Source organism: Tachyglossus aculeatus, chromosome 16 (assembly GCF_015852505.1).
Source record: "Tachyglossus aculeatus isolate mTacAcu1 chromosome 16, mTacAcu1.pri, whole genome shotgun sequence".
Taxonomy (NCBI): Eukaryota; Metazoa; Chordata; class Mammalia; order Monotremata; family Tachyglossidae; genus Tachyglossus; species Tachyglossus aculeatus.
The window spans coordinates 34,982,511-35,006,309 of NC_052081.1; the positions used below are offsets into that span (position 1 = coordinate 34,982,511).

At 39.6% G+C, this 23,799-nt stretch overlaps 1 protein-coding gene across 3 annotated transcripts in view; it reads right to left on the reverse strand.

The window, feature by feature from the left end:
- Positions 1-23,799, reverse strand: part of CFAP58 (cilia and flagella associated protein 58) — a 138,554-nt gene that overhangs the window by 112,716 nt on the left and 2,039 nt on the right. For all 3 annotated transcript variants that reach the window (XR_005454295.1, XR_005454296.1, XM_038757538.1), the window contains exons 2-10: positions 20,470-20,751; positions 18,153-18,301; positions 16,858-17,014; positions 15,111-15,305; positions 12,422-12,559; positions 11,003-11,162; positions 9,438-9,520; positions 6,418-6,609; positions 1,193-1,354 (exon numbers count right to left, since the gene is read on the reverse strand). Coding sequence is in view for 1 of the 3 variants with exons in the window: in XM_038757538.1 (XP_038613466.1) it covers positions 1,193-1,354; positions 6,418-6,609; positions 9,438-9,520; positions 11,003-11,162; positions 12,422-12,559; positions 15,111-15,305; positions 16,858-17,014; positions 18,153-18,301; positions 20,470-20,751 (1,518 nt within the window). In the remaining 2 variants the exon portion in view is untranslated. The remainder of the gene's footprint in view (positions 1-1,192; positions 1,355-6,417; positions 6,610-9,437; positions 9,521-11,002; positions 11,163-12,421; positions 12,560-15,110; positions 15,306-16,857; positions 17,015-18,152; positions 18,302-20,469; positions 20,752-23,799) is intronic.

Genomic DNA, 23,799 nt, shown 5'->3' on the forward strand with positions numbered 1-23,799 from the left:
TGGAAAGCCATAAATGTTCATGCGGAAGTTCAACATAAACTGGCACTGAAAACAGTGGATCATTGGAGGGAGGGGTCACCTATAAACGATGGGTTTTTTTTAATGGTATTTGTTAACAATGGTTTCTTCACCCAATTACAATTTAGAATTACTACTCCACACTTACATTAGCCCTTTCACCAATCAATCTCAAAGCATTTTAAAATATCAATCTCAGAACATTCCCGAGAGGTAAGTCTGATCCTCAGTTGATGTGGGGGGAAAAAAAAGGGAATTGTCAGCAAAGCCAACTGTAACTCCAAGCTTCTGATGACAAATTAAAGGATTAGATGAATGGGCTCCTTTGTTTTCTATTAAGTGGTGGTTGTGACTAGCTGTGTTTTAAGATTACAGATTTAAGGATAGCAATCCCCCAAAATGTCTAAAACAGGATTTGGGGTGGAGAATCCAATTTTTCATTTATTTAGTTGTCCTTCATACTCAAAGTGGACCCTTCTGATGGTGAAATTCACCTTACAGGCTACAACTTTAACTAGTAAAATGATAACAAAAAGAACGCATGGATGAGCCCGTTTTGGGCAGGGATTGTCTGCTGCTGAACTGTACTTTCCCAAGTGCTTAGTCCAGTGCTCTGCACACAGTAAGAGCTCAATAAATACGATTGAATAAATGAATGATTAGAGATGGGAGAAGAAAGAGAGCCAGTGGGAGGGATCCCCTTGCTGCTCTGTGCAATCTTGTTGGATAGCACTTGCTGATTGTTGACATACTATCTTTAATATTTAATTGTATATTAGTATCCATGCTTAACTTCTCTCCTTGATTGTGAGCTCTTCGATGGCAGGGACTGCCTTTTATTCCTCCTGTCATTGTAAATTCCGAATCAACCAACATAGTTAAATGCTGTGAAGGAGCTCGATAAACAATTTTGATGATGCGATGATGAGGAAAAAAATGTGCTTCCAATAATTCAGAACTTTTCTCGCAGGAAAGTATCAGTAAAAATTTCCATGTAATTGGATCTTGTCTGCCTTGTAAACTAATGACTTCATGAAACTCGGCCATTATTTCAACTATTTGCTTTACTACTTGTTTTAGACATTTCTTCTAATTAGGACAATTAATTAGGGATCGTTTTAAGCCTTTGAGGGGGGAAAAGCTCAGTTAGAAAAATAAAAGCATATAATAATACCTGAGCTTCAATCAGATTTTTACTGTAGAGATTCCTATCGGACCGCACAGCTTCATACAGGTTCTGCTGCTGTTTTAATTTTGTCTCCAACTCAGCTATCTTTTTCTTGAAGTCAAAGATCTGCATCTCCCGGATTTTGATGTCTTCCATGTTGAGAAGGACCTGGAGCAGAAAGAAGGAAATGAACATGATGAAATGGCCCGGCTGCAATTACTAGGTTCGACCTGAACTTGGATTTCCATCTTAAGGTGACAGTTTCCAATCCCAGAATCAAGAAATGGGACTGCAGTCAGTCACTGCAGTTCACCACAGACGCTCTCTTTTCTGCCCTTGGGAGGATTTCTCTTCTATTTACCCACTGCTTGGAGTTATGCCCAGATATAAAGACTAGGATCACAGAGACAAATAAAAAACATTTCTTTCAATTGTGTCAACAACAACTGATAGTGTTAAAGGGATCGCAACAGAAAATATTAATCTCTGAAAGACGGTAGCAGAGAGACACATTTGAATGACCGTATTATTGCTCTGATGGCTTCACAGAGAAGCAGCATGGCTCAATGGAAAGAGCCCAGACTTGGGAGTCAGCGGTCATGGGTTCAAATGCCGGCTCTGCCAATTGTCAGCTGTGTGACCCTGGGCAAGTCACTTAACTTCTCTGTGCCTCAGTTACCTCATCTGTAAAATGGGGATGAAGACTGTGAGCCCCACGTGGGACAACTCGATCACCTTGTATCCTCCTCAGCACTTAGAACAGTGCTTTACATATAGTAAGCACTTAACAAATGCCAAATCCCCCTTTTAGACTGTGAGCCCACTGTTGGGTAGGGACTGTCTCTATATGTTGCCAACTTGTACTTCCCAAGCGCTTAGTACAGTGCTCTGCACACAGTAAGCGCTCAATAAATACGATTGATGATGATGATGATGATGATCATTATTATTCACTGCTTAGGCAGCTAGTGAAGTAGAAGGATGTGGCCTTCGGAACATCAATGATGACTAACACAGTAATATCTAATTATAGAAAGTTCCTCAGAATGCCTCGTGAAGTGCATCATAAAGCGCTTAATAAAGTGCTCTGTACACAGTGAGTGCTCAGTAAGTACCACTGATCGATAGATTTCTCCCAGTGCTTTTGTCATAGCCCCGGCCTGGGTTCTTTTTCCTATTTTGCAAATGAGACAAATTAAGGAACTAAGCAGGAAGGAGGCCTTAATCAAGATCAGACAGAGTAGGATTAAGAACTAGAGCCAAAGTGCCCTGCATCTCAATTCAGCATTTGTTAAGACTGTGGTGTCTCACTTTGCTCACATCTAGGCTGAAATGTTCCCCTACAAGCAGAACTCACTCAATAAAATAATTTTAAGCTCCATAAAAATAACGGAAGTGGATTTAAGATGCTATTTTTAAGTTACATGAAAAACCATTATAAACATAAACTTCTTTAGAAGAATTTTTTTTACATCTCAAAAGACCCTTCTCACTTGGACAGGCGCAATTTCAAGACAAATACATAAACCCTTACCCGCTCCTGTTTCTGCTTGCTCCCCAGAAGATTGTAAACTCCTTGAGTGCAGGGATGGGGTCTACTAATTCAGCTGTACTTTTCCAAGCCCTTAGAGTAGTGGTTTGCAAACGGTAAGTGTTCAATTAATACTATCGGTTCAAATGTGTCATTTAGCCTCACTCTACTTCTTCTAACACAAGACAAATAGACAGTAAGGGTCGTAGGTATGATAATGAACAGGCCAGCATGGCCTAGAAAGCACACGCCTGGGAGTCAGAAGGATCTGGGTTCTAATCCCAATTTCTCTGCTGAGCAACCTTGGACACGGCACTCTACTTCTCTGAGCTCCAGTTACCTCATCGGTAAAATGGGGATGAAGACTGTTCCCCATGTAGGACAGGGACTCTGTCCAACCTGATAAACTTGTAACTACCCCAGCACTTAATACAATGCTTGGCACACAGTAAGCACTTACCAAATACCATTAAAAAAAAAATCCCAGGACTCTATTTGTTTCTTCTCCTATGATTCTGCATTCTCCTTTTCATTTTTATAGCCCTCCGCTGTGATCCTAGCTCCCCTTTTCTCCTCTGAAATGTATATTTTTTCATTGCCTTTTGGTTTTTAATATGCAGATGGTGCTATTCCCGCTGCTGCATTTCCCACTGTCAACGAGACAGAGTCTTGACTTGTTTATATGCCCAGACTACAGGGTCTACAGTCTCTTGCCTATGACCCTCTAGCCCGACAGCACTAAGAGTGAGGTAGCGCTTCAGAGTAAGAGCACAGTCTAAAAGCTATAACAGATTTCTTCATATGACTCTAGCAGACCACAGTAAATGTCTAGCCCATATCAATTCACGGCTCATTGGAAACCTTACGTCTATCATAGCAGTAGTTGGAAATTTTGGTCCCGTTTGGGAAAAACTGGGGGCCTTTTTATGTGACTGGAAACAGAAATTTCTTCAGTGGGATGATTAAAATTGGTTTCTGCAAGCCCTGATCTACTCTGGCTCCCTGCGTGATTTCAGTACTTGTTTATTGAAAATGAGGAGCCTTGCCACAGTTGTGAAGAGGAAGAGATATTTTGGCTCTTTACTGAACCAGTTGATTTATCTGTGCCTTAAGGGAACTCTCCTCAACTGGATGAATGTCTGTCTTCATCCACAAATAGGAGTAATGCCTAAATTGCTCCTAAAAATGGCAAAACTGCACAGTTCAAGAAAGATTCATATTTTCCAACAACCTAATCCCAGCACCACCAACATGCACCTTCCCAAACCATCTGCATTTTTTGAAAGCATTCTGGTCAGCAAAACAAGTATTTTTAAAGTTGATCCTAGTTCCCACCCACTTCAGCCAAAAGTAATGGTAAAGTCAAAAAAGTGAACTCAAAATCCTAAGAGAGTAATACTGAAATGACAGAACCCAGCTTTACTACATTTTAGTAGTAAGAGAACCCAACATTACATGTTTAAAGAAAGGAAACACCTTGGCCTATAGTTGAGCCTTTATATAGGGACAAGTCATATACCTCCTTATATGTTGGTGAAAAGCGTCACCCAGAGAGTCGCTGCACAGAATCATCTGCCATCAGAATACCAAGCATCACATCAAAGGAGAGAAAAAATGATTTGCTCAATCACTTTGGGGGAAGTTACAACAAGAATTATCCTTTTACCGGGCAGAATAATGCTTCAGGGCAAAGAGATACTGCCAAGGACATTTCCCCTTGTGAATGTGAAACTATCACTGACCATAATTCAACAAAGAAGAGCCCACAGGCAGAAAAGCCCTTTTCTGGTTTCTGTCTATCCATACCAAAGGACTCCCGTGCTACTAACAAGCAGATCAGAGGAGATTTTTTTTTTTTTTAATTACAAAAAACTGACTTCAGCTATAGAAGCTGATTAGGTCAGGGAAGGGGGAGGGAAAGGATTATTAAACAATTTATACCTAAGTTCCTGACCCTAATTCATTTTAGAGCTCAAGCTGCATATGCCTACAAATCCAAAAGTTGAAAATAATGTAAAATATTTTGAAGACTCAACAGCAGCAAAATTTCCAGCATAAAATCCCTCGCTGAAAATGGAATTTCAAAAGGTACCCATCTGAAGTTCTTAAGGGTGTTAGCTATGGGACAAAAAAATTAATTCACTGATTACATCTTCAGATACCATAAATCAACTTCAAGATAACTGTTACTAAGTAGAAAGTTTTATTGCAGCAGTAGAAATGAAGCTCCTGGCATTTGTAAACTTGTTAGAAAAGAGCCCAGAAACTGCTTGCCGTGCAATATGAAGGCTTCTCCAGTTCATAATCTACTCCTACCTTTTCCTTTTCTATTAAAACAACCTGCCAATAGTAATAAGAGTGAGATAAAAATCAATAAAGCATGCTGTAAATCTGCAGCATAGCTAAAAGATCATATAATCTGAGGCACAATTAGAAAGTAGGTCACTGAATTTGTAACCCTTTAACTTGAATTTGATGAAATATAAATACACTAAACTTCTCAAATAAGTTTTCAGATTGATGTCAATGGTTTTGATGCTGACAATGCCTTTAACCTTCATGATGAAACTGAAAAACTGCAGTAAACTGGAAAGTAGAAAATGCATTTCTGCCCTGATATTTAAGTAGAATCTCCTGTTTGACTGGCAGTATGTTTAGTTCATCACCTTTCAAAAATTCAGAGGGGAATTTTCATTCTTCTTATTTAAACTATTTTAGGTATATTGACAGAGGCAGAAAGCTAAACTTCAAGTTAATATCTAGGTAGCGTTATCAGGTACACTAACCAGCAGGTGCAAGGCATGACAAGTTCAAATTACAATTTTCCTTTTAAGGGATTTCATTTCATGGACACCTCCACGCTGAGAGCCATATTTCTTCAATCAAATTGCTATCATCCAAGACTGTAGAAACACATTATTAATATCCTTGGGCCACGGCCTACAAAAACTCACTTCAGATTACTGTAGGCCAGTGTGAAGTAATTTATAGGCAGAGAGAGAGGTAATTGGCCATATAAAATGTGAGAGCAAAGTGTAAGTTATTACCGTAGAATGAAAAAAGGGGAGACTCCTAAAGAGGATGTCAAACACCAGGAGAAATAGCACTCGCTTAGTGACTGAACAGAAACAATTTAATTTAGTTCTTCAAATTTTGACTCAAAGAGTTCCAATTTTTCCTGTTCTCTTAGTTGCCTAAGAATATAAGTAAATTTTACAATGCATTTATCACATCTTATATTTCGTCCCTTAACCTCCAAGTGAGTTAATGCAGGAGGCAATGTAATACGATGATTCTTAGATCCTGGAAGGAAGTTTGGGCCCTAACAGCCAGGCTTTAGCCTTTTTGATGAGGAGGCTCACTTAAAGTCTCCCAGCAGAAGATATAAGAAGAAATCTACAGTGATTTTCAAAACATATTCTTCTAAACAAGACTTGAACAACCCCAGCTCATTAAGTGTTTAGTCTTTCCATACTTTGGAGAAGAAGAAACCAAAGCGACTATTAAATAAAAAACGATTGAAGCGGGAGCTCATAGAAAATGAATTTAAATAGAAACCAAACATGATTTACTACCAGTATTGTCCTTCTAAGACCAAATGTCATATTTTTAAGGATAGTGCTTGAAAAAGTATTATTTTTCTAAAGTTCATGGGGAAATACAGGCAGGAAAACTGCATTCGCACCCTACGGCTTCTTACCTTTTGGGTGAGTTCACTAGCTTCATTGATGTAGCGATCTCTTTCCTTTTCCAACTGATATATGATCTTCCTCTGTTTCAGGGCCTCTTCTTTATAGCTTTGGATTTCTTCTTCCAGGTTCCTTTTGGATTGCTCATGGAGCTTCACTAAATTCAACTGCTTCTGAGTAGCACTAACAGCTTTAAGAATGTTCTATAAACAAGAATGGAAAAGCAATTCAAGTCACACAATGATAAACACTTGTTTTTATGGTGACAAATATTTATCAATCCTACCTAACCTCATTCATTTGTCATTTCAAAGTAAAAAAAAACTCAATGGCAAAAACAAATTGAACACATATTCAGTGTTTGTGAGTGACAGTAAAAGCGTAACCTTTATTTTCCACTTTGGAACTGGAAGTTTGGCGTGTATAAAAAAAAGACAAAAATGACTTTCTAATTTGGTAGGATGGGAGCAAAATGTACTTTGTTACTGATATAACGGAAGTAGTTATGGAAACTCCACCTAGTCTCTCAGTATTTACTAATATTAAGCGTATTTGGACCATGAAATATGAGAAATATTAAATATGTTCTACACTAAATCCAAACGATGTATTTGATACATATGCAAAATCCGAGCTATAGGGTATAGTGCTTAGTGGAATGCACATGATCATAAATGACTTTGTTAGACACAAAGCTAGGAGTAGTGATAGAGTTTGAGAAGTGTCAACTGCACTCAGCATCTAATCAATCCATCATATTTATCGAGTGCCTATTGTGTGCAGAGCACCGTACTAAGAGCTTGGGAGGGTATAATATCATAGAGATGGTAGACATGGTCCACAACAAGCTTACTGTCTAGAGGGGCAGATCCAAGAGAGCCAAACTAACCCGAACTTGGAATTCGTCCTCCAATTCAGGCTGGCAAGCCAGTGTGTAAAAACAATGGAGAGAAGCCTGTTGGAAGGCACATGTGTTTATCCGCCAACTGTAGAGCCACTAAACACTTTCTTGGAGAGTTTGTAGGTGCAGAAATAGGGAAATCGATCAACTGATTCTCTCCCTTTCTTGACCTCCCCACTCTAACACTGAATATCACAGGCAGTTATTGATCTCTGGATCACCCCAACTATTAAGCCTTATCCTGAAAGGCCACCCCTACCATTTTCATAAACACAGATAACTGCTGTTAAATTGCTTACATCCAAATCAATTTAGAGCCTTCTTCAGAAATCCCGGTGCTACCTCTCCAGCACAGTTTTCCTAGAACATAAGTTTCCACTAGATACTTGGGCAAGATTAGGGAATGGTCTTCTGATAACATGGGTCTGTCTAGATACAAGGCAGCGTAAAGTCAGAAGGAATGGCTGTGTACTATAAACACAGAGTGAATACTGAAAAAGGAGATTTCCTTAATGTGGGGTTTGCCGAGAATGAATCCCCGTGCTATAGAATGAACTGAATGCAAAATTTTCCACAGATTTTTTTGGTAAAAAAGATTGAGGCTCGGAAGGTAAATCGGTGATAGAGTAACTACACAAGTATAGGTTGATTGTAGCTGGGAAAGTTGAATTTATTTCATTGAATGTATTTTAATACATTGAAGTAATGAAAAAGTGAAAAGGATCTTGATGGGTTTGACCATATCATGAGATGAAACATTCATCACTACTGAAAACGAGTGAAGCAGAAGGAATGCAAAATGCAGACATTACTTTATTATATATATTAACACTTTTGTCTAAACACCAAACGGAATCTATGTAGTAAGTTGTTCTTGACAAATATGAACACATAAATGAATGACTTTTAGAATCATCTTAACAAAATAGCTTTCTGTGAGCATTCTGAAGCAGAGTGTTGACATTCAATAAATACTACACCAAAGTGTGAAGATGAATCTTAACAACTCTTCTCTAGTTACATGAACATTTCTCGCCTATGAATCCAAACTGAAGTGTCATTCATTTGGGGGCCACTCACTCATTCTGAGTAACATACACTAGTATAGGAAGGCAGAGTTAGCAAACCTCAGGCTGTTTCGATACTAGAAAAGTGAGGATGCAGATTGGGCAAAATCCAGCCCTTCCCCAAATGCCCTTTTGTCTCTTTTCCCCAGGGATAGATTTCTAAGGCAGCAAGTCATGTAAAATGTGGTGCTCCAGATAAAAAAGATGATACTGGGGCCCAATAATGCTCCTCTTTTTTATATATGTAATATAGTTAAGCGCTTACTGTGTGCCAGGCACTGTATTAAATGGTGGTGTAGATACAAGCTAATCATCTTGGACACAATCCACGTACCATATGCGGCTCATAGTCTTAATCCCCATTTTAGAGCTGAGGAAACTGAGGCACAGAGAAGTTAAGTGACTTGCCCAAAATGGATTAGATTAGAACCCAGGTCCTCTAACTCTGAGGCCTGTGCTCTATCCAGTAGGCAACACTGCTCCTTCTGTCATAGTCTCTCTTAAGACAGTGCTCTATTCAGAGTAAGCACTCAATAAATATTAGTGACTGAGTGGGGAAACAGGCTCAATGTTAACAGCATGAGACGTCATCAAGTAATGGAAAATGTGAAGGGATTAAAAAGAAGGGAGGAGACAGAGTTAAAAATGCATCAGTCTGCCATTCTGGTATATTGCACACTTAAATTTGGTCTTTAGGAGAACTTTCTTACCTAGCAAAATTAACAGAAAGTTATATAGAGCAGAGACATAAAAAGAAGACACTGTAATCAGCAGGTTCAAATAAGTAGCATATTAGCTATAAAACAGAAACCACAAAACAGCTTTAAACTTCCTGATCAATTTACTGACTCTCAAAAGTCCCTTTTTGAACTCAGATGATACCGTCACTTCAATTCACTGTCAAAAAAGGTAAAGAATAATCATCTGCATAAACAAAGTTATGAGCTATTATTTATCCTAATCTATTTGTCAGTTATATAGGTCCATATAAATGGTTCTGGATAGAAATTACATTTCCAAACCAGTGGGTGTTTGTTTACCAATGTAACTAACATAAACTCACCTTATTTAACAAGTCTCTGTCTCGCAGAAGTTCATCCATAGCTTTCTTATCAAGTTCCGCTTGTTTCTTAGCGGTCTCCAGTTCTAAAGTACAGAAATAAAGTATAAACTATGGGTACTCAATAAACACATCTTCATTTTAATGATGATCAATCATTATTTATTAAGCACTTGCTGAGTGTGGAGATATGTACATAAGTGCTGCGGGGCTGGGAGGGGGGGATGAATCAAGGGACCAATTCAGAGCGACGCAGCAGGGAGTGCAAGAAAAGGAAAAGAGGGCTTAGTCTGGGAAAGCCTCTTGGAGGAGATGTGCCTTCAATAAAGCTTTGAAGGGGTGAAAGTAATCATCTGTCTGATATGAATCAATCAATCAATCAATCGTATTTATTGAGCGCTTACTGTGTGCAGAGCACTGTACTAAGCACTTGGGAAGTACAAGTTGGCAACATATAGAGACAGTCCCTTCCCGACAGTGGGCTCACAGTCTAAAATATGAAGAGGGAGAGCATTCCAGGCCAGAGGCAGGACGTGGGTGAGCAGTTGGTGGCGAGATAGAGATCGAGGTACAGTGAGAAATTTGGCATTAGAGAAGCGAAATGTGTGTGCTGGATTGTAGGAAAACAGCGGGGTGAGGTGGTAAGGGGCAAGGGGAAAGACTGCTTTAAAGCCAATGGTAAGGAAATTCTATTTGACCACTCGAAGTTCTTAAGGAGTGGGAAAACAAGGACTGAATGTTTTTGTAGAAAAATTATCCGGACAATCGAGTGAACAGTGCTTCAGCGCTTAGAACAGTGCTTCACATAGTAAGCGCTTAACAAATGCCATTAAAAAAAAAGTATGGACTTGAGTGGGCAGAGACAGGAGACGGGGAGGTCAGCAAGGAGGCTGATACAGTAATCGAGGCGGGATCCCAGCTCTACCGCTTGTCAGCTGTGTGACTTTGGGCAAGTCATTTAACTTCTCTGTGCCTCAGTTACCTCATCTGTAAAATGTGGATTAAGACTGTGAGCCCCACGTGGGACAACCTGATCACCTTGTATCCGCCCCAGCACTGGCTTTGCACATAGTAAGCGCTTAACAAATGCCATCATTATTATTATTATTATTATAAGTGCTTGGATTAACGGGGTAACAGTTTGGATGGAAAGGAAAGGGCAGGTTTTAGCAATGTTGTGACGGTTGAGTCGTCAGGATTTAGTGATAGATTGAATACATGGGTTGAAAGAGAGAGAGTCAAGGATAATGCCAAGGATATGAGCATGATGATGACGGTGGTCACCCTTTCCCCTAAATAACAGACTGTTCCCAAAAGGGCCTTTCAGGCTGTGGGACAGCGATGGGAAAATCTTATTTCCACTGATTCCCCCAATTTCCCCTAATAGCGTAACTATGAGGCACTGGGGGAGATATAAGATAATCAAGTCAGATATAGCATCCCTCATGATGTTACGATTAGGACAATCTAACTCTTGCACGTAGGTGACCAAAAGGAATAAAATACTCAATCACAGTCAACTGGCACGTTTATAAATAAAAGAAACCAAAATGTTGCTATGGTTCTACCTCTCTCTAGTCCAGCGATCTGATTTTTTAAGATCTCCCTCTGCTGTTCAACCTCGGCTTTCTGTTCTTCCGCTACGTGCAATTTTTTATGGATTATTTCTCTCATCTTGTTAAGTTTTGAGATATCCTGGCGCATCTGAGTCACTTCCTCATCTTTGGACTGTGTAATTAGGGAGGGAAAAATACCAAAGATATTCAATAAATGTAGGATTTGGTAAAATTAAAGAGAGGCAAATTCAGATACAATAAAAGGAGTGTAAAAGTCTGAGGGATTGAATCAAAGCAACTACTATTTAGTTTTGAGAGACAATGGAAAAAACTATACCCTGAATCATTTTTGTAATTATACAAGAAAAGAGGAATGAAAGACAGAAATCTAATTGCTGGGTAAAAACAAAAGTGTACAATGGACTAAGAAGCTACGTTTTTGTCCATATGCTTTAAATTATACAAAGGGAGTAGTTGCCATTACTAGACAAATAATTCCACAAATTCCCATTCTCTGTAATTCTGTGGAAGTACATTATTTAAGAAATGGAAGGATGTAGAAAATAAACATGGCCTTTTTTGCCCAGCTACTCCTGAAAGTATGATGCTTCAAGAATCACGCAATTTGATTTTGGAACAGATGACCCTAGCGTAATCTATTTGACCTGATGAGCTTCATAACCAGGGCAATTTAACTGCTCAATCCTCTGCTCACTCCAGTTTGTCAGAAGTCGGCCCCAAAGTGTGTCCAAATACAAATATCTTCAAAGCAAAACTGACTTATTTACTGATTGCGTATTTTGGGAACCGATCTTCTGTTTTAATCAAGATTGGTAACGGGGTTAGGCAGGCTCCTATTGCACCCCAAATTCCCAGGCCCAGGCAATGAATGAAGGCAGAGATGGGTATTAGGAGGCCTTGGATTAAAATATGCTTAGTTACAGGTGACCTCAACCAACCTAGAATTCACATAAAAAGATTCCTGCCGCCCTGAAAGTGTGTACGAAAATCCATCAGCCCTCCACGGCTTTTCCCCACCTTCCCCACCAACCTGTAGAAAGGTGGTAAAAATTCCGTGAAATCAGCATTTTGATCTAGTAGCTGAGCTCAAGGCTGATGACTTTTGCATGTCTGGATTACAGGGTTACATATCTGAGCTGGATTTTTTTGAAAAAAACCAGACAGCTGGATAGCTACATAACCATTAAGGAGGCTTGCAGTTTGATATGCTAAGATAGTAGCTCTCAAATTGCCTCAGGGCCTTTAGGCGATCACCACAAATGTTCTTGCCTCTGAACTATCAAGGTTTTCACCAAGGCAGGAAGCAGGTTATCCACAAGATAGATCAGTGGTCTCAACTGCGATGGCAAATTTTATATTAGTAGACAGAACCCGAGAGGTCTGTGTAACAGACATGTCACACTATATTACTTTCAGCTCCATTATCTTCTGCTGGTTCTCCTGCGATATCTGCTCATAAGCCAGGCTTTGCTGCTCATTCTCTTGCTGAAGTTTAGCATTTCTCAGTTGAAACTGTTCAAGTTCTTTGGCAGCTCTTTCATTTAGGATCTGCGAGACATGGAACAACAGTTAAAGCTTTTTAATCTGATTACGCTCTACACCTACACATATTGACAACACCTCAATCCCCCCAGAGGATAGCAGCAACCAGTCTTTGTCTTTATATAAATCTCTCTTTACCCCTGATGAAACTACTAATGCATTCAAAATGTGATGAATGTTAAATGGTTAGGGAAAATGACAAGTTCTAATGAATAACACAGTGAGCATGATTTTTTCAGGGAGCTTTAGAAGTCTCATTCGCAGGTGGTAGATAAATATTTTAATGCCTGTTTGCCATTTGGCAGGCCTCTAATACACAGCGATTGCTATAATCATTGCAAATGAGGAAGAGATTCAAATGGATTTTTATCAGCTGTGGAGCAGGGGAGCCGAATAGTGTGGCAAGCAAAGCCTACATTCATATGCCCATAACATTTTTCTTGAACAAGTCACCAGTCCGTAGCCATTTTCTTATTTAATCCATCCTAAATCAAAAACGTGGGTAAGCACTGGGATGCTTTATATCAGCTGGATATCTGCTCGCTTTCAGTGTCTGCCAGGCTTTCCTTTTCTTATCATGCCTCTCCTGAAAAGGCACCTTTTACTAAGGACAAACACTCCACAGAGCACACCCAGTTACCCTATAACACAGGGGTTGTGTTCTTACAAGTTCCCACATTAAGGGAATCTCTGGCTTTACTTTATACCCATTCTGACATCACACATACACCCACAAACAGGTTTCTTCCTACACCACAGCACGCCATATCCAACCAACAATGGACAAATATTCCCTATCTCGTAATAACACTCTAGCAAAATTGCATAATGATAACACACACTTTACGTGGTAGGGCAGGACTGAGCGTATTCCTTCTATTAATAACAGACATCCTCTAACGAGGGCTTGCTATTAACAAAATCAGCATTCGGAAATTATTGTTTCATCTGGAAATAGGCAATTTATTCCAAACCCTCCTCCAGACTTCCTATTGTGCCCATACCTGGGGAGTTAATGATTATTATTTTTTATACCACAATGATGCTTTTGGAGCCGCTGCCCACTGAATTGCAGCCAGGCCATGTAAAACAAAAACAAATCTCCTGGAAAATACACTTCATGGAAATGAACCTTTTACTGCTTTCACCCTTATTCATCAAGTTAGCCTAGACACAATATCCAAAACACAAGCGATAGTCCCTCTCAAGTGCATCTGAAGTACACAAAGATCTTGACTATTTTTCTTTTTCACATTTTTGATTTACCAAGTTAGTCACTGGTGTGTTTGCCTTGGTATTGATGTATTTTTCATATTAAAAATTACAATCACTCAGGTGTGAAACTGGACAGTCAATCAAGACTGTGTTTTGCAATGATTACTTCACTTGTTGGTGAGGTAAATGAATACTATTACTCCAAACTGAGTAGAGACTACAAGGGGATACTCAAATAGAAGAGAGAGGAAAAGAAACCCACTGAGCAAAACCATCTACCCTCCAATATTACTGCTAATACCGCCACAATAAAGTTGTGGAAATAAATCCTGAATACATTGAAAAACACAAATTCAATTAATGTTCAATACATTAATGGTAAATTTCAGTGGTTTCATTTAAGTTCTATGTCCTTTTTTTAAAATGGTGTTTGTTAAGTGCTTCCTATGTGCCAGCAACTGTACTAAGTGGTGGGCTAGATACAAACTGTTCAGTTGGACACAGTCCATGTCCCACGTGGGGCTCACAGTCAAAATCCCACTTTACAGATGAGGTAACTGAGGCCCAGAGGCGTGAAGTGACTTGCCCAAGGTTAGAGAGCAGACAAATGGAGGAGCTGGGATTAGAACCTAAGTCCTCTGGGCCACAGTGCTTCTCATTTCTTCATGTACATTTGTCTGAGGACTGATCTTTAAAAGTGACTTTCAAACTGCAACACTTTTTGAAGCGAAGGCAAGACTTGAGACTATAGATTGCAAAGCCATGTGTTCTGAGCATAAAAGGCAGCGGAAGGGATGAAGAGTGAGGTATAAGCAAGCCTTCACATGGAATTTCTCCGAAATAAATAGTTTGGACTAGGCAAGGCCGCATTTCTGATTACTGAAATTGCTCCTTTAAGATCTCAGTCAGAAATGATGGGCTGATAATATTAAAGCTTGGATCAACTCAAACCACTGATTTATCCTATTAAGAGTTTTGTCAGAAACACAGCTTTGTGAAAAATAAATACAAAAAGACTCAGTGTGGTATTTTCCACCTGAACTAAAAGGAAACCCATGGAAACAAAATGGCAAAAAAAGAAAAATCAAAAGCCATGAAATGAGGGAGATGTGAAAATTTAACTACTATGCAGAGCTCTTTAAATAACATAGAACAAAGGTTGCATATGTTAGAAATATCTGTAGTGTAGGAGGGAGTTCATAGGAGATTTTTCAGCATTTCCAGCCAAACAAGACAAAGATTCAACACATTAGAATGAATATTATCTACGGCGATGATCTATACTTCTGTTCTCCTTCTCCCTGGGTTGCCTTAGTTGAACCAAACAAATCGACCATACTACCCTCTGTTCTTTGAGCTGTTGTTCCAGTTTTAAGAGTTCCTCTTTACTCTTCTGCACACACTGCTGTAGAGTTTTAATTTCAACCTGCTTGTTATCCATGTCTGTCTGAATCTCTTTTAACTCTTTCTCCAGTTTCTCCTTCTTCCGAGTTTCCCGGGACGCCTCATTTTGACGCACCTGAATTTCCTGCTGGAACTGGAATCGCAGAAATGACAGAGACAGAAACAAATTAAAATTCACCAGATGTACTTTCAGGAAAAAAAAAAATGCTAGCAGGGGCTGCCCAGGGCAAATTGAATGGCCAGTGGAATAAATTTAATTGAATCCAACTGTGCCTTAATGGTGCTAAAGGTAACCGATTTGTTAGCCGGCTTACCAGTGGAGCATGTGATTTTAGTGCTTTTTATCGCTATTCAGCACTATCCAGCTGAAAAAAAAAATAGGTTGGGGATGGGGAGGAAGAAGAGAAGGTTCTCCAAGCGTGCCTCCTGACTGGTCCATAACCCTGCCCAACTGAGACAGGTACACTCAGCCTCTCACTCACCCCTTTATTCAGTCATATTTATTGAGTGGTTACTGCGTGCAGAGCACTGTATTAAACGCTTTTCCCTATCACATCTTGCCTGCATTCTGCACGATATTGGTGGCCAGCTAGTAAGGCAACAGGAGAGAGAGGGCTGGTGGGTAGAAAAGCTGGAAATGATTTCTGTCAACCTGGCAGAGGGGCTGAGGCCTCTGGGTTTTCAATGGTAATAATAATAATGGTATGTGTTAAGCACTTACTATGTGCCGAGCACTGTTCTAAGCGCTGGGGTAGATACAAGGTAATCAGGTTGTCCCACATGGGGCTCACCATCTTAATCCCCATTTTATAGATGAGGTAACTGAGGCACAAAGAAGTGGCTTGCCCAAGGTCACACAGCGGACAAGTGGCGGAGCCGGGATTAGAACCCACGTCCTCTGACTCCCAAGCCCGCGCTCTTTCCACTAAGCCACACTACTTTTCTAGCTACTTCTCCAGCCACGGTATTACACGGCTCCCTAATATTTAAAAGTTTTTCCCACTGCTTCAGGCACCACTAACTTTAGATTGGTGGTTAGCTGAATCCGGGCCAAAAGCTGATCATTTTACCAAAAAAAAGTCTTGAAAAATACGCATAACCCACACAGAAATAGCCATTATCATGGCCCAACCTTTTCCATCCACCTCCTACCTCTCCCTAGTAATATCCTCTCCTGGATGTAAAACTTACACACACTGACAGGGCAGAATCACGGGTCCCACCACGTAAGTGGCCCGGAGTCAGGGGGCTTTGTTAGCGGTGGGGGAGAAGGTGGAAAGGGTGACAGCAGCAGCAATGGCTCCTTCTTCCAAAACCTCCTCACCAAACAGAAGTGTTCAGATCACAGGTCAAGTGTTCAAATGGAGCAGGACCCAGACAATTGCTCCATTCCTACCCCATCTTCCCACAGCCCTGGTAACAGGCAAGAAGGGGCTGCTTCCTCTAGATCCCCAAGGAGCTATTTCCCATGTCTACAGTTGTTCAGATTAGGACTGCTAGTAGGGGATTCCTAATAGCTGCTGTCTAAACAGAATTAAAAACAAACAAACCAGTAACTGTTCTTTTGGGGGACAGGTGAAAGAAGTCATTTAGGGGCAAAGAGAAAGTTGTACAAGGAAGAGTCAGGAAAGCGGATTACACTGGTGAGCAGACAGGTAGGCCCTGGCCTGCCTTGTTGCTCAAACCTGAGAGATGGTTTGCTCTGCTTCATCTCTTGATTTCTCAGATTCTTGCTGTTGTTCAGTAGCTTGAGCCAGGGTCTCACGCAACTTCACGACTTCTGTAAAGAGCTGGTCTCTTTCCTTCGTGATCTCTTCCTTTAACTTCAGCAAATCTCTGACACTGAAAGAAATGAAACAAAAGTCAAAAGCTTCAGCCTCCGTTTTTGCCTTATCAAAAAGCTCTCTCTTTGGAGGGCAAGTCTTGGTCAGATATCACCAATGAAGCCACTCCAGCTGACAATCAAATGTTAGTTTTTTTGTATTTTAAATATCATTCAGAGAGATGTCTGAACTGGCCAGTCTAAAATGCAGTCTTGAATAAAAAATGTACATTTTTATTTTTCTACCATGTTCACCTGTAAAAAGGATTATTTCATCAAAATTACAGTTGCAGTTCAGACACCACATAAGAAAATTATGTGAGAAATCAGTAATAATCATCTTTTTTAGAATATATGCGATACTTCCCATTCTGTTGAATGGAATCTCAGTTCTTGGCTGGACGATAGTCTACGAACCCACCCTTAACGATTTGACGGGGTTGTTAGTGGATAGAATTGGAAAAACAGCTTGTAGTATATGGATGCTGCAAAAATGACCAGCCCAGATCCCTAGAGACAGCTCAGGGATGGGCTCACATTAAAAAAACTTTAACTAAAGACACACCCACTCTTTCCCGATGGCTGTCCACGGTGGACAGTGACTAAATAGCTTGAATCATCAATTTTTAATAAATGTAAACATTCACTTTTTGAAAACTGAAATTCAGTTGGGAATGCCAGAGAAACTAGATCTTCCTCTCTAATTGTAAGCTCACTCGGAGCAGGGAACATGTCTACCAACTCTGTAATATTGTATTCTCCCAAGCGCTTAGTATAGTAAGCACCCAATAAGTACAAACAATTGATTGATAATTGGAAAAGATGACTGGCCTTGCATTATTCATTCAAACATAGTCCCTCCCGCATCAGGAACGCTTGACCAAGTCTGAAACAATAATGGGTCATTCAGGTTGGTGAGAATAAAGGGAAACATAATTGTTGAATTCATGGGTGAGTAGAAAGGAAGAGGCCCCTACAAATGAAAATGGGGAATCTTCAACTAGCCCCCACAAAACAATATGAAGTCCTGCCGTAGAGAGAATATGCTGAGGTTGAGTGGAAGAGGTATCCAAAATGTCAACTGGGTCAAAAGCTCCATTTTGATCAACAGTCCCTGTGCAGTTCATCCAAAGCAATCCTAAACCGTTAATAACCTACTTGCGATCCTGGCCCAGTGATAATCCCGATCCTTGGTCTACTAGTTTAGTCAGGTTAACTATTTCGTCTTTCAGTGAAAGGATAGTTTCTTTTGCCTTCTGCTCTTTATCATAGGCAGAATCCACCATTTTCCAGGCCTTTTCTATTTCCTAGGGATGCCATGGGAGAGCAGTTAGACAAACCAAACGGAGTTCTAAATAAAAAATAAACCCAAAAAGATTTCATTTGCATCATAGCTAATTAAATACCACTAAAATCACTATAAGAACTACCACAAGTATTTTATGTTTAAAGCAAATCACCGTTAAAGCAAAGTTCTCACTGAACTGCAGTTTTCTGTAAAATTATATCCAGTTGTTGGGGGAGAAGCAATCCTCTATTTTCCAAAACAGTTTGCGGAGGAGGTTATTTCTCAGAGAGGCTGTAGAACCAAATCCCCCATCAAGGGCTTACAAAACTGAGGTATCTAAACTGTTAAAGCATAAGACAACACAACAGTTAAGTGAAAAACCAAAGCTACTGGGATTCCTAATTCAGGTCTCCCAGTATGAGGCAAGAGACATAGTGCCAGAGCTAATTTGAGACTGTCTAGTAGGTCAAACTAAACAACTATTTTCAGGCCTGCATCTGCACTTTTCAGCTCTACTAAACACATTGATAGGAGTTTTGTCCAGTGGCATCAACATCATCCAAAACCTCCGTATTGGTAAAATCCTACAAATGTTCTAATTCACAGCCCTAACGATTTAATGAAATGGCTATGAAGGGGGCAAGAGATTAATGGGAGGGAAATGGAGTAAAGGACTCGCATTACTAAGGCTCAATAAAGTTTCATTATATAAATAGCCGCGTGGCTCAGTGGAAAGAGCCCGGGCTTGGGAGTCAGCGGTCATGGGTTCTAATTACGGCTCCGCCACTTGTCGGCTGCGACCTTGGGCAACTTAACTTCTCTGTGCCTCAGTTACCTCATCTGTAAAATGGGGATTAAGATTGTGAGCCCCACGAGGGACAACCCTGTATCCCCCCAGCGCTTAGAACAGTGCTTTGCACATAGTGCTTAACAAATACCATCATTATTATTACATATGAAGTCGCATAAATAATTAAAAGTGAAATAAAGTTATCGAAATACACCAGTAAGGCAGACTAGATGATGTGACACGCTTCATTTTTAACCCGTCAAGTGGCTTTCTTGCTCAACTACAAAATCTGGTTTCTCAGTCGGAAGGAGTGAATTCCATGTAATAACCCACCTGAAAGATCAGCCAGGGAAAGGGGATTTATCTTCCTGACTTTAAATAACAAAATGGGTAAGCGAGAGTCTTGGAGGCTAATTTAAAAATAAATTCACACTAACTATTTATAATAGAGAAAGGAGCAAGAGACTGTTCCAGTCTCTTAGGTAATTACAGTGCATAATTAGGATGCTTTTAAAAACAAATTCTAAGTCTGTCGCATAATTACCTATAACTACCACATCTAAATATGCTATTTGCGGTTAAAAAGTAAACAGGTAATTTATAGAAAAATATGTACCAGCCACCACCTGACAAGCCAGTTTCAATCAGTTTTAACAATTATTTTTAGATTTTGTTAAATACTAATGTCTTATATTTTTCTAACTTAGGAGACCGGGATAATTTCTTCCTTCTTATAATAGGAATATATAATATAGGAAGAGGAATATAATAGCTATAATATAATATAGCTTCTTATAAGCTTATAAACAAGCTTATCTCCGTTTGCCCTGGATGGGCAGAACTATAGAGGGAGATAATGTGGTTTTCAGGGGAGGGTAATGGCTCAGAAGATTTCAACTACGACTTCTATGCAGATGACTCCTAAATCCACCTTGCTAGCCACGGCCTCGCTCCGCTCTGCAGTCTCGCACTTTATCCAGCCTCTTGGCCATCTCTACATCGCTATCCTGCCAGCATTTTAAAACACAAGCTGTCCAAAACTGAACTTCTCATCTTCCCTCTCAAATCCCCCTCAAAGGGTAAGGCTCAGTGTTGACTACCTTCCCTGCACTCTCCCTGGCACTTCGTAGAGTGCTCTGCACAAAGTAAGCAGCTCATAAATACTATTGATTCAATTTATGAGCATTCAGTTGCTATGAAAGAAAAGGAACCAACGTTTTGGATACATTCAAATTAAGCCTTTGAAAATAAATATTTATTTTCACACCTGGCGAAATCAATAACGCTTTCTTTAACTCGTTCTGCCAGTCCTTGAGCGGCTGACAGAATAAAATTATGTTTTAGTACATAAGGCATCAGTCGATAGCTTTCCTTTGGTTTTATTTTAAAATCATTACCTTTTTTAATGATGCAATTGTTGTCTGGTCATCTTGCGATAGCTTTAGGGCGGTGGACACCTTGGCGGAATTGACCACAATCTCTGCATTCAGTTCTCTGCATTTTGCCATCAGACGTTTCTCGTTTTCATAGGATTTTTTCATAACACTGTGAAGCTTCTCATATTCCACCTTGAATTTCTCCAGACTTTTGTCTCCTGCGAGTTCATTGATTACTTCTTGGAAGTCCTTTTCCAGTTCTTCAAATGCATTTTCTTCCAGGCACACTTTTTCATATTTATCCTGTACAAAATAATATTAATTGGAAAAACGAGCTTGAAATCCAGTTGAACCCTCATAATCGGAATGGACGATATAAATCTCTATTGAGTCCTAAAGAAGAATAAAATGTCAGACATTAAAGGGCACACATAATCTGGTTTTTCTGAATTATAATTAGTATTTAGTAGATCTATAACACTGTTATTTAGACTGTAACCTCCCCCTCTAAACCGTAAGTTCCTTTGAGCAAGGATGTGTCTACCAACTCTGATCTATTGTACTCTCCTAAGTGCTTAGTATAGGGTTCTGCACACAGTAAGAGTTCAATAAATATGACTGATGGATTGTAAACATTTTCAAAGAACGTAATTAACCAATCAGTGGTACTTACTGAACACTACTGTATGCGCACTGTACTAAAAACTTGGGAAAGTACCATACAACAGACATATCCCCTGTCCACAAGAAGATTAGTCTAGAGGGGAGAGGGACATTAAAATAAATTACTGAGATGCTTAAGTGCTGTGGGGCTGAGAGCAGAGTGACTTTTGAGTGTTTAAAGGGTACAAATCCAATTGCTTAGGCAACGCATAAGGGAGACAGAGTGAGGGGAAAGAAGGCTTAGTTGAGGAAGAACTCTTGAAGGAGATGTGATTTCAATAACCATTTTGAAAGTAGGGAGAGTGGTCATCTGTAGGATATGAAGGGGTAGAGAGTCCAAGAGTCCAAGAAAGCTGGCTGCTTTTCAAAACTACTGCTGCAGGCTCAGGAACAATCTATACCAAACTACACCAAACTAAAAGAGCAGGGACAACTTTATTCTGTAACTAATGTGGCCAATGCCGTGGATCCTGCAGTGGCCTTTGAGATATACACAAACTCACAGGTGAACGTCAACTATGCCTCCTTTGAATACAAAGGACAACTATTATTATACTCTCCCAAGCGCTGCACTAAGTACCAAGTACAGCGCTTTGCACACAGTAAGTGCTCAACAAATACGATTGAATGAATGAATTCATTCGGTGCCTAGAGTGCTTAGTGCTTGGCACATCGTAAGCATTAACAAACACTATCATTATTATATAAGCACTTAAATACCACAATTATCATTGCCTAGACTGTAATCTCGTGGGCAGGGAACTTGTCTACCAAATCTGTTATATTGTACTCTCCCAGGCGTTTAGTACAGTGCTCCCCACACAGGAAGCGCTCAATGAAAATGATTGATTTATTATCACTATTATGATTAGCAACAGCACTGGATTGAATGCTGTGTAGTGAACCCTTTATTCATGCCCACCCTCAGCCCTGTAGCACTCAAGTACATATCTGTAATTTATTTATATTAATGTCTCTCCCTCTAGATTGTAAGCTTCTTGTGGGCAGGAAGTGTGTTTATATTGTACTCTCCCAAGTGTTCAGAACAGTGTTCTGAACACAGTAAGTGCTCTCTGCTAGAAGCTGGAGGTCCTTGGTCCCAGCAAGTAGGGTTCAGAAGTCCAAAGGTAACATAATTTGGACCTAGAAAACTTGTTTAGCACAGAGATCACAGAGGAATGGTTGGATTCAAGGAAACTGTGGAGAAAAAAAATCCACTAGTCTTGGCAACTGACTAGATGGCTAGTGGTGTTGAAGAGAGTGAGAGAAGAGGGAGAGGAAAGCAAGACATCAAAACCCAAGGCTTGGGAGCTTGTGGGTAAAATAAGATAGTGGTGCTGCCTTCAATGATTGAGAATTTGAGTCAAAAGAAGAGAGGAAAAACCCAATCATTTAAATCTCTAAAAAACAGAAAGTACGATATAGCCAAGTATTCTATGGAAGCACAGTTCCTGTGCATAGTGCATCAATAATGGATTTTCTCAATTTTTCATTTCCATGATTAGCTGAGCAATGGATTAACTTCTTGCCCTTCCAGAATGTTATTTCACAAATGTAAGCAGACACAATTTTAATTAAAATATGCAAGAATACTAAGTTTAAAAAGTAGTGGAATTAAAAATCGTACTCCCTACATTCATGATACATTCATTCTCCCTTTGTCCTTTATGTTCTGTTCGGCAAGTTAATATTAATGCAAGTCTTTTGTTAACCATTAAACACCTATGGAATCTTCTTAATAATGCCATCACAATTTGAAGTGAAGGTTAATCTTTTCATTTATTTCTAATTAATGAAAGACCTAATGTTTCTTGGTTTGCTTTCCAAGAAACCTGTAAAATTTTTATTCAGAAAAGTACTCTGGGATCAGGTCTCCGCTGCCTAAGTGAAGGGATGAACTGAAGCAATTAACCTGATAATTCAAGCAATCACCTCAAATTTGGGTGAATTATCCAGATACCGTAGTTGCTACTATTCTCTTTCCCAAGGACAACGGAGACCTATCTTAGAAAATGGAAAGTGAAACAATTTAGGATCTCGAAATGTTTCTTTCATTAATTAGATTATTAAAGAAGAAAACAAAACTTGGACTCAGAGTCATTCTTCGTTTCTAACTGAAATTGTCTGGTCTACAACTACCAGTATGGTATTCCTCGTGCCAATTTCAGGACTAATTTAAAACCCAACAGAATTTTTCTTGCTGACTAGAAACATGTTATTGAAAGTCCTGCAATGTAGCAATTCCACCTAGAAAAAAATAGAACATTAAGGAGATATGGTGCTGCGGCTGCTCAACACTTCTCTCCCGTTGATGCTAAACATGAACACACACAAAAATTTATCACACCAATGAACTCAGCTCTAGCCCGGTAAATGGTATTAATGTCAACACTCAATCACGAGCCTAATGATTTGTTTGCTGCCTAGGTTTCCCTGTACACCTGGAACTTATCTTGGGAGTGAGAAAATATAAAAGAAAACTTTTTTACGGAGAATGAAAGGTGCTGGTTTTAGCCAACAACGCAGTAAAGAAAAACAAGGAGATTTTTTTTACAAGCAATATTAGGTGGACCAAATAGAATTATTATTATTATAGTATTGATTAAGTGCCTATTTATTTGTCATGGACTGAGAGATAAACAGTAGTAGTAACAGAGCCTTGTACACAGGTGGTAATCTGACTCAATC